Source organism: Lycorma delicatula, chromosome 8 (genome assembly GCF_047948215.1).
Source record: "Lycorma delicatula isolate Av1 chromosome 8, ASM4794821v1, whole genome shotgun sequence".
In the NCBI taxonomy this organism is placed as follows: domain Eukaryota; kingdom Metazoa; phylum Arthropoda; class Insecta; order Hemiptera; family Fulgoridae; genus Lycorma; species Lycorma delicatula.
The window spans coordinates 31,177,616-31,191,667 of record NC_134462.1 but is presented as its reverse complement, the minus strand read 5'-3'; the positions used below and the strand labels follow the sequence as shown (position 1 = coordinate 31,191,667).

At 34.1% G+C, this 14,052-nt stretch overlaps 1 protein-coding gene across 9 annotated transcripts in view; it reads right to left on the bottom strand.

Moving 5' to 3' along the window:
• Window positions 1–14,052, bottom strand: part of LOC142328597 (uncharacterized) — a 45,783-nt gene that overhangs the window by 13,778 nt on the left and 17,953 nt on the right. For 3 of the 9 annotated variants that reach the window (XM_075372387.1, XM_075372386.1, XM_075372385.1), the window contains exon 2: window positions 12,124–12,268. The exons of 2 other annotated variants lie outside the window; for them this stretch is intronic. In XM_075372387.1, the coding sequence (XP_075228502.1) occupies window positions 12,124–12,252 (129 nt within the window). In that variant the 5' untranslated portion in view covers window positions 12,253–12,268. Of the gene's footprint in view, window positions 1–5,595; window positions 6,238–12,123; window positions 12,269–14,052 lie in introns of those variants that run through there. 4 more of the 9 variants (XM_075372394.1, XM_075372391.1, XM_075372392.1 and 1 more) reach the window with 2 other exon arrangements.

Genomic DNA, 14,052 nt, shown 5'->3' with positions numbered 1-14,052 from the left:
AAATTTGTAGTCCATATGAAATTGCAATTCCTGACCGGGATTCAAATCCGGAACCTCTGGATGAAAGGTCAAAACACTATCACTGTGGCATGATGATCAGCAATTATTCTTCTCCTTTTTTTATTAAGCTCATAGAAAGTAGACTAATTTATTTTAACACAGAATGATCACAACTACATTAACTGACTAGCAATTTAAAACTAATTTTTTTATATAATTTTACTTCCTATTCTAGGTGTGAAATCTTGTTTTCTAGTATTTTTCTTACTCTAAATTTAAGATATAAATATGACAACTTAATTTATTTAAAGAATTTACTGAAATATGAAACCATTTATAATTTCAAATTTTCCTTTATCCTTTTACTTTACTGAAAATCATTTATGATTTTTATTGGAATAAAACTAATATTTAAAGTCGTTTTTAATTGAAACTAATAGTTTTATGTTTTATTTTTAATTGCTTTTGTTCTCAACAAGAATTTTCTCAATTTTCCATAAAGATATGCTCATTATATCTGTCACTGACTAGAGGCAGTGATTGATTGATGTGATATTCCAGAAAGGAATCTAGAACAGTTCTGTTGATTTGGTGTAAATAGGTACTTACTAGTAGGTAGTTACAAGTAGATACTTACTAGGCTGCTGGCTAAGGATAAGGACCAAAGTGGATGGATACAGTGACTTCTCCCTCCGTATGAAATTAGATTCATATGGGGGGGGGGGGGAGATCAACGACGGATGCTGTTAAATGGGTACTGGACTGGGCATAGGACAAGGCAAGGGACTCCAGGCAGGTGAGGGAGATTCCCTTTATAGTCCTCCTCAATGTAAAGGGGGCTTTTAATAGCCTACCATGGTCAGTTGCCATTGGCGTATTGTGAAAAACCTTGTAGCATATTGTGAATCTTGTAGCTTGTGTTAATGATTACTTGCATGGGAGACATCTGGAGCTTACAATTGAGAATGGAGCAGAGGAGTCGGAGATATATGGAGGGGTTCCACAGAGCTCTGATTTAGGTCTGCTTCTGTGAAACCTCTCATATGAGAGCCTCCTGAATTTGGAGCTACAGGGATATGGCCTCACTTATATGGATCATCTTGCGTTATTGGTGTTTGCAAAAACAGAAAAAGAGGTACAAGTCATTGCTAATAGGACGGTGGTAATGCTAACCCAGGATGACTACAACACTGGCCATAGTAGGCAGGCACCAAATTGTGACAGTTAGATCTGTGAATGGGATCCAAGTAGACATGTCGAGGTGTGTTAAACACCTCAGTGTGTGATTGGATCGCCCAAAATTATTTAACGCCCATCTGAAATTGGTTGTTGAGAGTGCTTAGTGTGCTGTCAGTAACCTGAGCAGCCTACTAGTGAGGAGGTCAGGTCCCAGACAGAAGAAGAGACGAACGATACTGTCGGTTGCTTTGTCAATCCTTCTCTACGTGGGGTACCTGCCTGGAGGGATGTGTTCAAGGTCAAACGGAATGTGATAAAACTCTCCTCTTTCTAAAGAAGACTGGCTATAAATGTTATCACCGCCTACCGCACGGTGTCTACCCTTGCGGTGGAGGTTATCGTGGGTGTTATGCCACACACTTGAAAATAGCTCAATTAATAAGAACTTTCGAAGGCATGAATAAGATGCAAGCTAGAAGATTTGCAATGAATGACTGGCAAGAGGAGTGGGATGCTGCACTTCTGTAGAAGGCTAGATGAACTAAAAGGCTTATTACCGAAGTTGAACCGTGGGTCCGGTGGAAGCATGGCTAGGTGAACTTCTACCTCGCATAATTCCTCCTCCGTGGCCACGGAGATTTTGCTACTTACTTGCTCCAATTCCACAGAAGACAATCCCCACAGTGTCTTAATTGTGGGGACAAGGAAACCGCTGAACACGCTTTCTTCATATGCTGTAGGTGGGAGCAGGACAGGAGGAGGTACAATGTGTTGTGACTGACCCCAGATAACTGTGTAGAATATATGCTTAGAGGCCCACACGAATGGGACACTGTGTCGAAGTTTGCAGCGGAAATACTTAAGAGGAAGCAAGCAGACTTCAGAACTTGGGTAACGTCTGAAGTTGCCTGGAAATGGTTGGTCGGCATGAACAGAAGAGCCAGAATAAAGTCCTAGATTAACAGGTGAAGAAATGGACCGGGCGGTAAGGGGGTGTAGGACAGCCCTCTGCGGAGCCGTTGTTCGTCCATCATGGATGGGGTTTGGTGATGATGCACGGAGACTCTGGATCTCCCAAGTCCGAAGGCACCTCCTGGGGCCTTGTAATGCTTAAATTGCGAGGCCGGGCTCGGAGGGGGAGTTGGTGAGGTGGTTAGGTTTAGTCGGTACGGCGGCGCAGGTATGCATACATACTTCAATAACATCTAGCGGAACGTGTTGGGAGTCCGACACTACCCCCTCGGTGGCGTACGTAAATGGTATTCCCCCTCGTCATCTTTACAAAAAAAAAAAAAAAACTTACTAACTGCAGGGCGTGCCTACGATACGTCTCCGCAGGTAGGCCTTCCGGGCGGGTTGCCCTGGCGGACGGCGTCTCAGAATGGGATTGTTCAAAAAAATATATATTTTTGAATGATGAAAATTGAAACGAAAGTTGAATTAGAAATTTAACTCTAGAAATTGATACTAACGAATCGGGATTTTCCGCTAGTGATCGTAACATTCCGGTGCCTACTTTTTGGTTATAGTTCATTATTTATGAAGAAAAACAATCACATAAATAAATAACAAATTTTAAAACACCACGCTTAAATTAAACGCACTAAGAGGTAAAAAATAATTTTAGGACAGTATTTCAGAATGGATTTGACAGCAAACACTTTAATGATGATATGTAAGATTATATGAAAATCATAGCTTCAAATCAATTTAATGTTTTTGCCTATTTTTTCTTATGCGTGTTTACACCCTACTCTTTAGGCCATTCATCACGCAAGAAAAAATTTGCAAAACCATCAAATTTTTAAGTTGAAATTATGACTCGCATACTCTTACATATCACTACCAAACCTTGTCAAATACATTCTAAGACACCGTCGTGAAATTATTTTTTACATTTTAGTGCATTTAATTTAAGAGTGGTGTTTTAAAAATGTTTCTACATATTTTTTATTTTCTATTTTTTAGTCTTCATAAATTTATACTTGTTAGCTGCGCTAGCGCACAGATTTGAGCGTATTTAACGAAATATCGGATCGGTACGTTTTACAATAGGTGAATGCAATCAAAACAAACGAATAAACGATTTAATTTCTGGATAACCAAGATGGGGTAAGAGTGGATGGGGTATCGCTGAGGGGGTCGAAAAAGTTTTTCAGAGCGCTAGGACTGACCGTTTTTTAGTAAACTGCGATTTTCGTCCGAAAATCGGATCCGGTTAAAAAGTACTAAATTTTCTCAAAACTTTCTCAACATAACCGTTAGATAAAAAACATATGCCTAGTCATCATGATCCTCAAAGTAGATTACGCTACCTGAATTCGCCTATTGCTAATAATAGATACTGCAGATAAAGAAGCGTCAATGTTCCAACTTGCAGCACCATAACGAATCACGCTTCTAACTTGCCTCACTCAAATTTTTTCGACTGTAAATTGAGCTCGAAAATTACTCAACTAATCTTCATCATATTTTCAGATATACAACATCAGATACACCACTACAGCATATCTAAAATTCAATGAAATTAATGTAATAGTTTCGAAGATGTTTGAGCCATAAAAGTTTATACATAGTCCTATAAATAAATACAGAGTTTATCTCTAAAGTTAAGACCGTTTCATTGTAAGAAAATTTATTCTGAAAACTTTATAAGTTTTTTTTTATTTCTATTCCACTATATACCTTATACTACTTCTCTATATAGTCGCCACATGAATTAAGACATTTATCGTAGCGATACACCAGCTTCAATGTACTCTCGTCGTATTCTTCTGCCGCCATTCCATTTAGCCACTGATTAACAGCATTTTTAAATTCATCGTTTTCCGCGAATTGCTTGCCACTCAAAAATTCTTTCAATTTCCCAAAGGTAATCAGAAAGAGCTAAGTCCGGACTTATGATGGGTGATCGTAAATTTCCCATCCAAATGTTAGCAGTAAATCACATGTCGGACCCGCAATACGTGGACGAACATTATCGTTTAGCAGGACGACGCCGTCGGTCAGCCGCCCATGTCGCCGATTTTGAATGGCGCGCATTAACTTACGTAGAGTTTCGCAGTGGGCTTCTGCATTTATAGTCGTTCCACGTGGCATGAAATCGATCAGCAGCATGCCAAACCGATTCCAAAAGACTGTGTCCATCAGTTTGCATCCAAATGGCTGTGGCTTGACGTTTGTCGGCCTGGTTGATGATTGAGGATGACGCCATTCACTTGACTGCCGTTTTCTCTCTGGCGTGTAATATGAAATCCATGTTTCATCGCCGATAACGATTGAATTAAGGAAAACTCATCACCTTTTTCTATGTAGCACATACAAAATTCCAAAGCTGATCCCGTTCGGATTTTTGTGACGTTTCGTTAAGACGTGCGCAAACCATTCTGAAGCCTAAATGAGGATAACAATGCGACCGATAACGGCTCTTGAAACATCAAGAAAAAGAAGCGCCAGATCGGAAATCGTTGAGCGACGATTTTTCTGATTTCATCATTGACGCGTTTCAACAAGTCCTCGGTGTTTATCGAGGGCCTCCCGGAACATTCTACTTCGTGCATATTAATTCTGTTATTTCTAAACCTTTCACACCATTTTCGGACGATTCTTTCATTCATTACATTGTCACCGTACATAGCAACCAACTGCCTATGAATTTCAGACTGCTTAATGTTTTGATGGTTTTAAAAACGTATGAATCCACGTATTTCATAGTCGGCGGCAACATCGATTTTCCTATCCATTTTATAACGTAAAAACGTAAACATAACCAAAGAAACTACAACGCGACAACTAACAGACAAAAGTGCAATGTGTACATTTCTAGCGTGGCCATGAACGACACAGATTCGCCAACCTTAAGGAGAATAATTTCCCAGCGGTCTTTACTCTAAAGATATCCCTCGTAAATATGTAAGGAAACCACAATTTAAGTAATGGTATTTTCGTAATTTTCTACCACAAAACATTAAGAAAATTAATTTTCTCTCCCTCCCACTACCACAATGCAACTGAAAATAATACCGTACTTTCCTTCGAAAAGTGTTAAAAAAAACATAATCAATTGGTGGAATCTATCAATTCTAGTCGATCAAGAATTTTATGAAAAATTCTAACCAATTCTAGAGAAAGAGAGAGAGAGTGTGTGTGTCATAGAGGGGAAGAGAGAGAGAGCACTGATTAATTATAAAGTAATTAAGGATTTATTTAGTAGGGCGACCATTATTAATTAATAATTAAAATAAACTCATTTTTGTTTTTATTTATTATTTGCTTTCGCTTATAAATTATATGTGTTTGAAATAGCCTTTATACCGATATAACTGTATCCAAATTAAATACGATTGTACACATGTATATATTGATCATTATTACTATTATTAAAATTAAATTCACTCTTATAAATAAATATCTTACCTCTTAAGGAAATGATAATTCAATTCATCCGCACGAAGTCTAATCACTTTCGTCTGTTTAATTTGTGACGTGCTTTGCTGCGTAGCTTCTTTATGAATGTTATTTGGCAGCTGGTAGCAAGAAGAAGTGTTCGTTCATTTTATATTAAAAGTTCACTGGCTCTGTTTCAGTTCGCTACAATCATGTGGACCCCACTCATTTTAAATGCATATTATTATCTGTCTACAAAACTTCAGACCTGTCTATTCAGGTATCTGAAGTATGCAGGTCCAGTTACTGCAATGTTAATTTAAAAATTGTCGATTTTATCTTTGTATTAGGCAATTTTAATAATTAGTTGTTGTAAAATATATTACCTTTTTTCTATTTTAGATTCTAAATCACAATTCATAAAATGAAAGTATCGAGTTAACGCAGCATTTTTTTTTTTATTATTTTTTTTTAATTTTTTATATCGTATGTTATTACTACGAGTATACATATTAGATCAGCAATAACTAACAATTTTTCAATTTTTTTTTTAATTTCTATCACACTGCATTTTTTGTTCGCAAAAGTCTGTTATCTGTTTAAAAAATTCTTGATCTTTTTTCAAAATAATATTTTAAAAGATACCTGAAATGTGGGATACTTTTTTTTATACTTCACGAATTTCTTAAAAAGAAAAAAAATTATAATTTTATTTAATTAAAAAAAAAAAATATGTTATGATATATTTTCAATATAAATACTGTATGCATAGTTATTTAATAAATTTATTTTTATAAAAAAACCAAACGATTCTCTGTATTCGAAGAAAACTTCTGATTTCAAAAAGGCTAGTATAATTTGGTAATGATTTTGATTCACGTTTTGGCTTATGACAGTTAAAAAAATATACTGAGAGGCCTCTTTGCCTTTGCTTTTTAACCAGAAGTTATTCTTTTTTTTCACATTATTCTATTACTTTAGAAAACATAAGAAATAATTTTATCTTCAAAAAACGTTAAACAATTTTTTTCTAAATTTTTTTTTTTAATAAGCCCAATCTAGCAGTTAACTCTTCGTCGTTGTTTAACAGCTGATTTTCGAAGTCGAAGGTTCTGAGGTTCAAATCGTACTAAAAGTTAGTTTCTTTTATGCGGATTTGAATACAGATAGTGGATACCATTGTTATTTGAAGGTTGAGGTTCAATTAACCACATATCAGGAATGGTTGGCCTGCGTGTGTACAAGTCTATAACTCATTTATATGTCATACATATCACCTTTATCTTGTTGGGCCAGGGCAGGATTTCTTACTGTTTGTTCACTAATTTAACAAATTGCAACGTACACATTAGGAAAATAATAATAAAAAGATAATTTTTAAAATAAATTATTTTTTTTTCATTCACTACTTGCCTTTGCACTCCGTTGAGTACCTTTGAAGAGATCTCTTCTTCCTCAGAACAGACTTTTCAATAATAAATTTTCAAATTGGTAAATTCATTCAAATTTATTGTTATAAATAAACTTTTGGATACAAATTTCAAATTGTTATACTTGTATATTACTACAATTTAGAAATATATATATAATAATATAATAATAATCACATTACAATATATATATATATATTTCTTTTTTATTAATTTATTATAGAAAAATCTGTTTGAAGGAAGTAGAGATTTCTGAAAAAGTACTTAACACAGAAAACCATTGAGTTTAAACAAAATTTGTAATACTAAAAAATAATTATGAAATAAGAGACATTAGAAAACCAAATGATTTCTGATTGTGGAATTTTCTAAGCCGGTAATATATGAGTTATCTATAATGACAAATTATATTTTCAGTAACTGAAAAATAAATTGATGGTGAAGGTATCTCTGAAAACAAACTTTAAAAAAAACTTAAAGATAAAAAGAACGTGTTAAATCCCGTTATATGCCGCAAATCTTTACTTACACCGATGATTTTTACTTCTATCGTTGTAAATATTATATTTATATTTTGGGTAGGATAAAAACTTCTAAATACCAGTTATTTCAGTTTATTGTAGTTATTTTTAACAAAATTGAACACTTTATATTGTTATTAAAGCAACATATTTACACACTTATTGTTGCGGCAATAAGTACTGATGTGTTCCAGTAAATGCTTAAATTGATTGGCGACTGCCTTTTACTCTTTTCCTCTGTATAAATTCTCACAGATAACTATCTTTTGTGAGTGACTCCCATAATACCGTCTTTCTTCCTGTTTAGCCTCCGGTAACTACCGTTTAGATAATTCTTCAGAGGATGAATGAGGATGATATGTATGAGTGTAAATGAAGTGTAGTCTTGTACATTCTCAGTTCGACCATTCCTGAGATGTGTGATTAATTGAAACCCAACCACCAAAGAACACCGGTATCAAAGATCTAGTATTCAAATCCGTGTAAAAATAACTGGCTTTACTAGGACTTGAACTGTAACTCTCGACTTTCCAAATCAGCTGATTTGGGAAGACATGTTCACCACTAGACCAACCCGGTGGGTTCCATAATACCCCCTAAAATAAGATTTCGCAATGCTTCACATCCTTTCAACAGTATTAGTGTGCGTGCCTGATACAGAATTTATGAACTGTTTTGTGTGGTTGACAGTACTCTGTAATGTTTACTCCACTATAATAGCCACTGGTCTGAAATTATACGAGTTCCGAGTGCAATGTGATTAACAATAATGGGCAGCAAACAATCCGCTGTTTTATTTTCAACAGAAAACAAAAACACTCACCCTTTTCACGACAAATGCCTCCAAAAACCCATTGCTGTTTAGAATCCTGGCCAACATTATATCTGCGTTTTGCAGATAGGATTAATAGATTTCGACTGTTAATCCTGGGCTCTTCTGTTACAATGGGTATTTCTAAAATTTAACAGGTCAGACTTCAGATAGTTGCACCAATCCATAACTGTGTTTTGATTTATTCGTAGTTCACGCCCCCAAAATCTATAGCTGTGACTGTAAATTAAAAAAAAAAAAAAAAAAAAATTCTTTCCCATAAGGTGATGTAACCAGGAATTAGACCGTAAATGAAGACCTTTCATTGCCACCTTTCTCGACTTTCAGCTAATGTCATTTTGTGACCAATATTACATACTTTCTCCTTTAAAAAAAAATTATCTTTGAAAGAAAGAAATACGCCATTCTTTGGATTTAAAAATCGTTCAATTGAAAATATTACCAGGAATCTTCATAGGTTTTTACAAAATCACAAACTGAACATTATTTCAAACTGATCTTGTAACATCTCAAGACATGAATTTCCTCCATCGAAGAAGTTAAGTCCATCTCTACATTATTTGTGATTTCACACCAAATATGAATTTCAAGTGCATTTAATCTTTTCACCAAATTACGCGAGGATTTTCATTAGACCAATGAACACAATTATGGTGATTTATTACGTCGCTCAATTTGAAGCGTGCTTTATCAAACCAAATCGCTGAGTTAGATAAAAAAAAAGAATGTGCTCCACAACAAATAAATAAATTCATCACAAAATTCCTGCCATCTGAATGAAAATATCTTAATGAAATATGTAATTTTGATCGATAACACTTAAATGTCGATGACTTCAAAAATTTTTACGGATATTTCCAGCCCCACAGCAGTCTAATTTTAGATGATTATTTTATTAATATCACCACAAAAATTGTTTCCTGAAGTAAAACTATTTCTATCTAATCGTGGAGAATCTCCAGTCCCTTCAAAAGTTATTTTCAGGTTAAGAAATTACTGAATAATTAGTTGTAGAGAATTATAAAACCTGCCTTTTAACTGTTCATCGATAATAGCAGTTACTTTATTTTTTCATCAACACGAAATAAAACAACTCGTTCTTGTTTTCTCTTCTTAAAATTCAGTATTTTCAATACAGGTTCAAAAATTGATCTAAATATTAATTGTATAAGCTGATTATTACTAACTGCACAACCGAAATATCTCACCTTTTAGAGAATTTATATCTAGATGTAGGGAAAACTAAATTTTAACACACCAGGTTGGTCTAGTGGTGAACTCGTCATCGCAAATCAGTTGATTTCGAAGTCGAGAGTTCTAAGGTTCAAATTCTAAGAAATTTCAATTAACCACACATCTCAGGAATGGCTGATCTGAGACTATACAAAACTAAACTTCATTTACATTCATACATATCATTCATCCTCTAAATTAATACCTTAAGGTGGTTCCAAAGACTAAACAGAAAAAGAAAAAAAAGGGAAAACTAAATTTTAGCTAACTGTATATTTTTATAAATTATATTATACAAACAGTATATTCAAAACTTAATACATTTTTGCAATCGATTAAAAAATAGTTTTCATTACCCAATGATAACAACATTGCGAGACTGTCATTAATATTGTCCCTAACTAATAAATATTGGCTTAATGTTAATACGTTAACCTAGTAGCTATTATTTTTCTCTTACTCCTAGCCTGATCATTATTTACGAACAACGTATCTAACTCTTATTCAGTTTGATGAAAGATTCATTTAACTTCCGTTTAATTTTTGTTAAGTTTTATCATAAAATATTTAATGTAGTAATCATTTATAGAGGAAACGGATACATGACATAAATTATACATAAATTAAACGGATAAATTATACATGGTATATTAATCAGATGATCAATCAAATTCTCTTCCCATTCTCATTGGTTTAATAAAACTATTATTATTATTAAAATTAATTTAATAATATTTGTAAACTTAATCTTCAAAATTTAACCATGATAATATTCGGAAGTTTCAAGGATGTCATATTTTTTGTTGTTTTTTTTTATGGGTATTCGTAAGAAAACGAGAGAAAAATGGGAAGGTTGTCTGTTTTTCTTTGAAATGTAGGAATAGAGATGGTTGGAAAAAATTAAATGGGCAAAAGAAGTGAGAAATGAACTAGTAGTGACGAAAGAAGCTTAATCAAAACAGTCCAGAATTGGAAAACTAATTGGTTGGAACATTTAATAGAAAAGAAGGATTGATAAAATAGGGTTAGAAGGATCAGTAGTAGGTCCGAAGGAAACGATTTTGAAATACTTAAACGTTTCTTAAAATAGAAAGGCCTTTAAACGTTTGGGGAAACCTGAGAAAAGAGGATAATCGAGATGGATATGGTAATATGTTTATTATAACATAAGATGGCCGGAAAAAACAGAATCTAGGAACCAGTAGAGTTAAAATTTAACTATCACGGCTAGGCTTTGATAAAAAAATACTCTATGTAGAAAAACATTTTTTTTTTATATTGTACAAATTACAAGAATATTCTTAATTAAATAAATAGATGACAATTCAAAAAAAAAAACACAGTTCATTTACCGGGCGCGCATATACGCCCGAAAAAGGGGTTGGCTAAAAACATTTAATTAAACTGACGATTTTTGTGTAAGATACATATAATGTGCAATAGAAAAGTAGAAATACATTTAACAATTATGTAACAGTAAAAATATAATTTATTATATAAAACCTTTCTGATGGTAATACTCTAACATTTCAGGTAGAATTTTACGATAAGTTGGATCTTTACAGGCTTTTACGTATGGATTATTTGTTTCGAAACTTTCATCGTAATTATCTCTTGTAACATTTTGATAATCGAGCGGTTGATCACGTGATCTTACACATGTCGGTAATAAACATGCGGTAGCAATAAGACCGTAACAATCCATTCGATTCAGATAATCGTCCATTTGTTTAGTTGTAATATTATTATCCAACGTTTTATAATGTTTATTAAATGTATTTAAATAACAATTAATTAACGTTGGTATATCTTCACGATTACGTACACTAGTATTAAAAAATCTTTGTAAATCAAACGCTGGATTTGCCCATCTGCAAAATTGAAAATCCACAAATTTAACTTTTTCAACAATACCTTGATGATTATGATAAAATAACATATTATTAGTCCAAAAATCACCGTGATTTAATACACATAATTCATCTTTTACCGGTTTTAAAGCGTTTATAACTAAATCCCACATTTTTTCACCACATTCAGCCAGTTTATTCGAATATTTTGAACACTCTGGCCAATTTTTTATTTCATTTCCAAGTACATTAAAACAATTAATGATAAACGATTTCATATAATCATTATCTTTCACGTATAAAACCTCTTTACCAATCGATTCTATTAATTCAGGATTTTTATTATATAAATCAATAGAAACCGCATGAAATTCCGCTAATGTTTCTAAAGCAAGTTTACAATGATTAAAATCCAGTCTTTCAATTCTATCTTTCATTTTAAAACCTTTAAATATTAAATCATCAAGAATTAATGTATTTTCTTTATTACATTTATAATATTTCGGTGCGAATTCTTTAGAAAATGCTTTATTTAATGATGGTATTACAGTACTATACACTGTTATTTCTCTCTTCATAGCTCCAGATTCTTTCATAAATTCACTCATAACGCCATCTGGAAACGTTTTAATTATTAAACTTACATTCGAATAATTGTTATCATTACTATTATTTTTAAATGTTACACCTACTCTATGAATTGTACTAAAATAATGTTCACCATCAGGTACAGCTTTACTTATAGACATTTTTATATCAGTCGCTCCATCTAATATATTTGAAATCAATTCTTCATTTAACCAAGATGGTTTTGACTCCATTGTTTCTTATTTTTCTCTGCAAAAAAAAACATATTTTACGTAAATAAATTTTTTAATTATTACAATTTTTATTCTTTCCTTAAACTGAATAAAAATAATTTTTATGTAAAATCTATTGTTTCTCAGAAAAAAGGTACATTAATTTATTTTATACTATCTATTTCAGTCTTCATTACGACTATGATAGAATTTAAAATATCTGAAGTGTAAATGATACTAATGAGAGCTGCTTTCTCTGAAAGAAGATATATATATATATATATATATATATATTTATTTATATGGAACAGAGTGAAGATGTCAGTGGGCAGACTGAGTAGGAGTTATCCTCCAGAAAAACGGTAGATACACCGACCACATAGTCAATGTATGCAACAAGGCAGAAAAGATGATAAAAAGTCTAAACATCATTATGTCATCGCAGAATGCCCCTCGGGCCTCAAAGCGCCGTTTACTGGCGACCACCGTCGTGTCTTCGCTTATGTATGCCGTTCAGGCCTGGTGGCGCTCTATCGCTATCAGGCGCAACAAAGAGAGACTGGCGAGGACGCACAGGTGTGTGCTCCTAGGTGTTGTGTCCGCATACAGGACAGTGTCCTATGCCGCCCTGTGCGTGTTATCGGGTACACCTCCTATTGACCTAATCACAAAAAAGAGGGTGGAGAAGGCACAAGGCAAGCCAGAACAAGAGGTCAGGGATGCTGTTTATAATATCTGGCAGGAAAGATGGTCGCAGGAGGCTGTAGGTCGATGGACGAGAACCCTCATCCCTAACATCAAGCCATGGTTGTCGAGAAGATTTGGTGAGTTTGATCATCACCTATCGCAGTTTTTACAGGACATGGTTCCTTCAATAACTACCTGCACAAAATAGGCAAGAGAGAAGAGCCAATTTGCAACTACTGCAACGAGATAGATGATGCTGAGCACACCTTTTTTGAGTGCAATAGGTGGGACGCACTTAGACATAGTAAGGCACTCACAGGTATAACTCCAGAGACAACAATAGACTACATGCTAAGAAGCGAGTCAAACTGGAATAATTTTGCTAGTTTTGTTAGACAAGTTGTTGTACAGAAATACTCCGATGAGAGAAGACAAGGTGTTGGTTAGAATAGGACTGGGTGGACAGCCTTGCTGGTGAGGTCCAGCATGCTGCGGTGTGTTGGCACTGATGAGCCACCAAGGACTCCACGGGTAACAGTCAGGTAACAGCACACTGAATACTGAAGAGACCCGGCGCCGCGTCGCGGCGAACTGGGTCTGGCGTGGTGTCCAAAAGGGCAATATTAATAAAGAACTCTCAAAAAGAGCTAACCGGTAGGCCGACCTGCCATGCCGGTATATAGCCGGTAGGTGGGGAGGCCTATTTGAGTTTAAAGACACTCCCCTGGGCGGCGTAATACCAACAAGTCGGTCCGGCCCAGGAGAGCTGAGAGAAAAAAAAAAAAAAAAAGACTGAGTATCGTCTCTAATACGGAAAACTTGGCTTATAATGTGCAAATATCATATTTTTCAAGAAAGAAGACAATGAGAAACTACTTCATTTTTTTCTCTTGTAAGCCTGGAATTGTATGTATATTGTTTTTGGAAATGGCTACGCCATTTTAGTAAATAATTTTTAACTTGTAACGAGTCATCTAAATTTTCTTCAAATTACAATACCTAGCTTATATACGCTTTTAAAAATACATAAATAAAATTCTGCGACGTCTGATTTGTTATGTTTTCCTATTTTAATAAAAATGTACGTAAGATATTTAATGCCAGGCAGAAATTCTTTTATACAGAAAACAATTT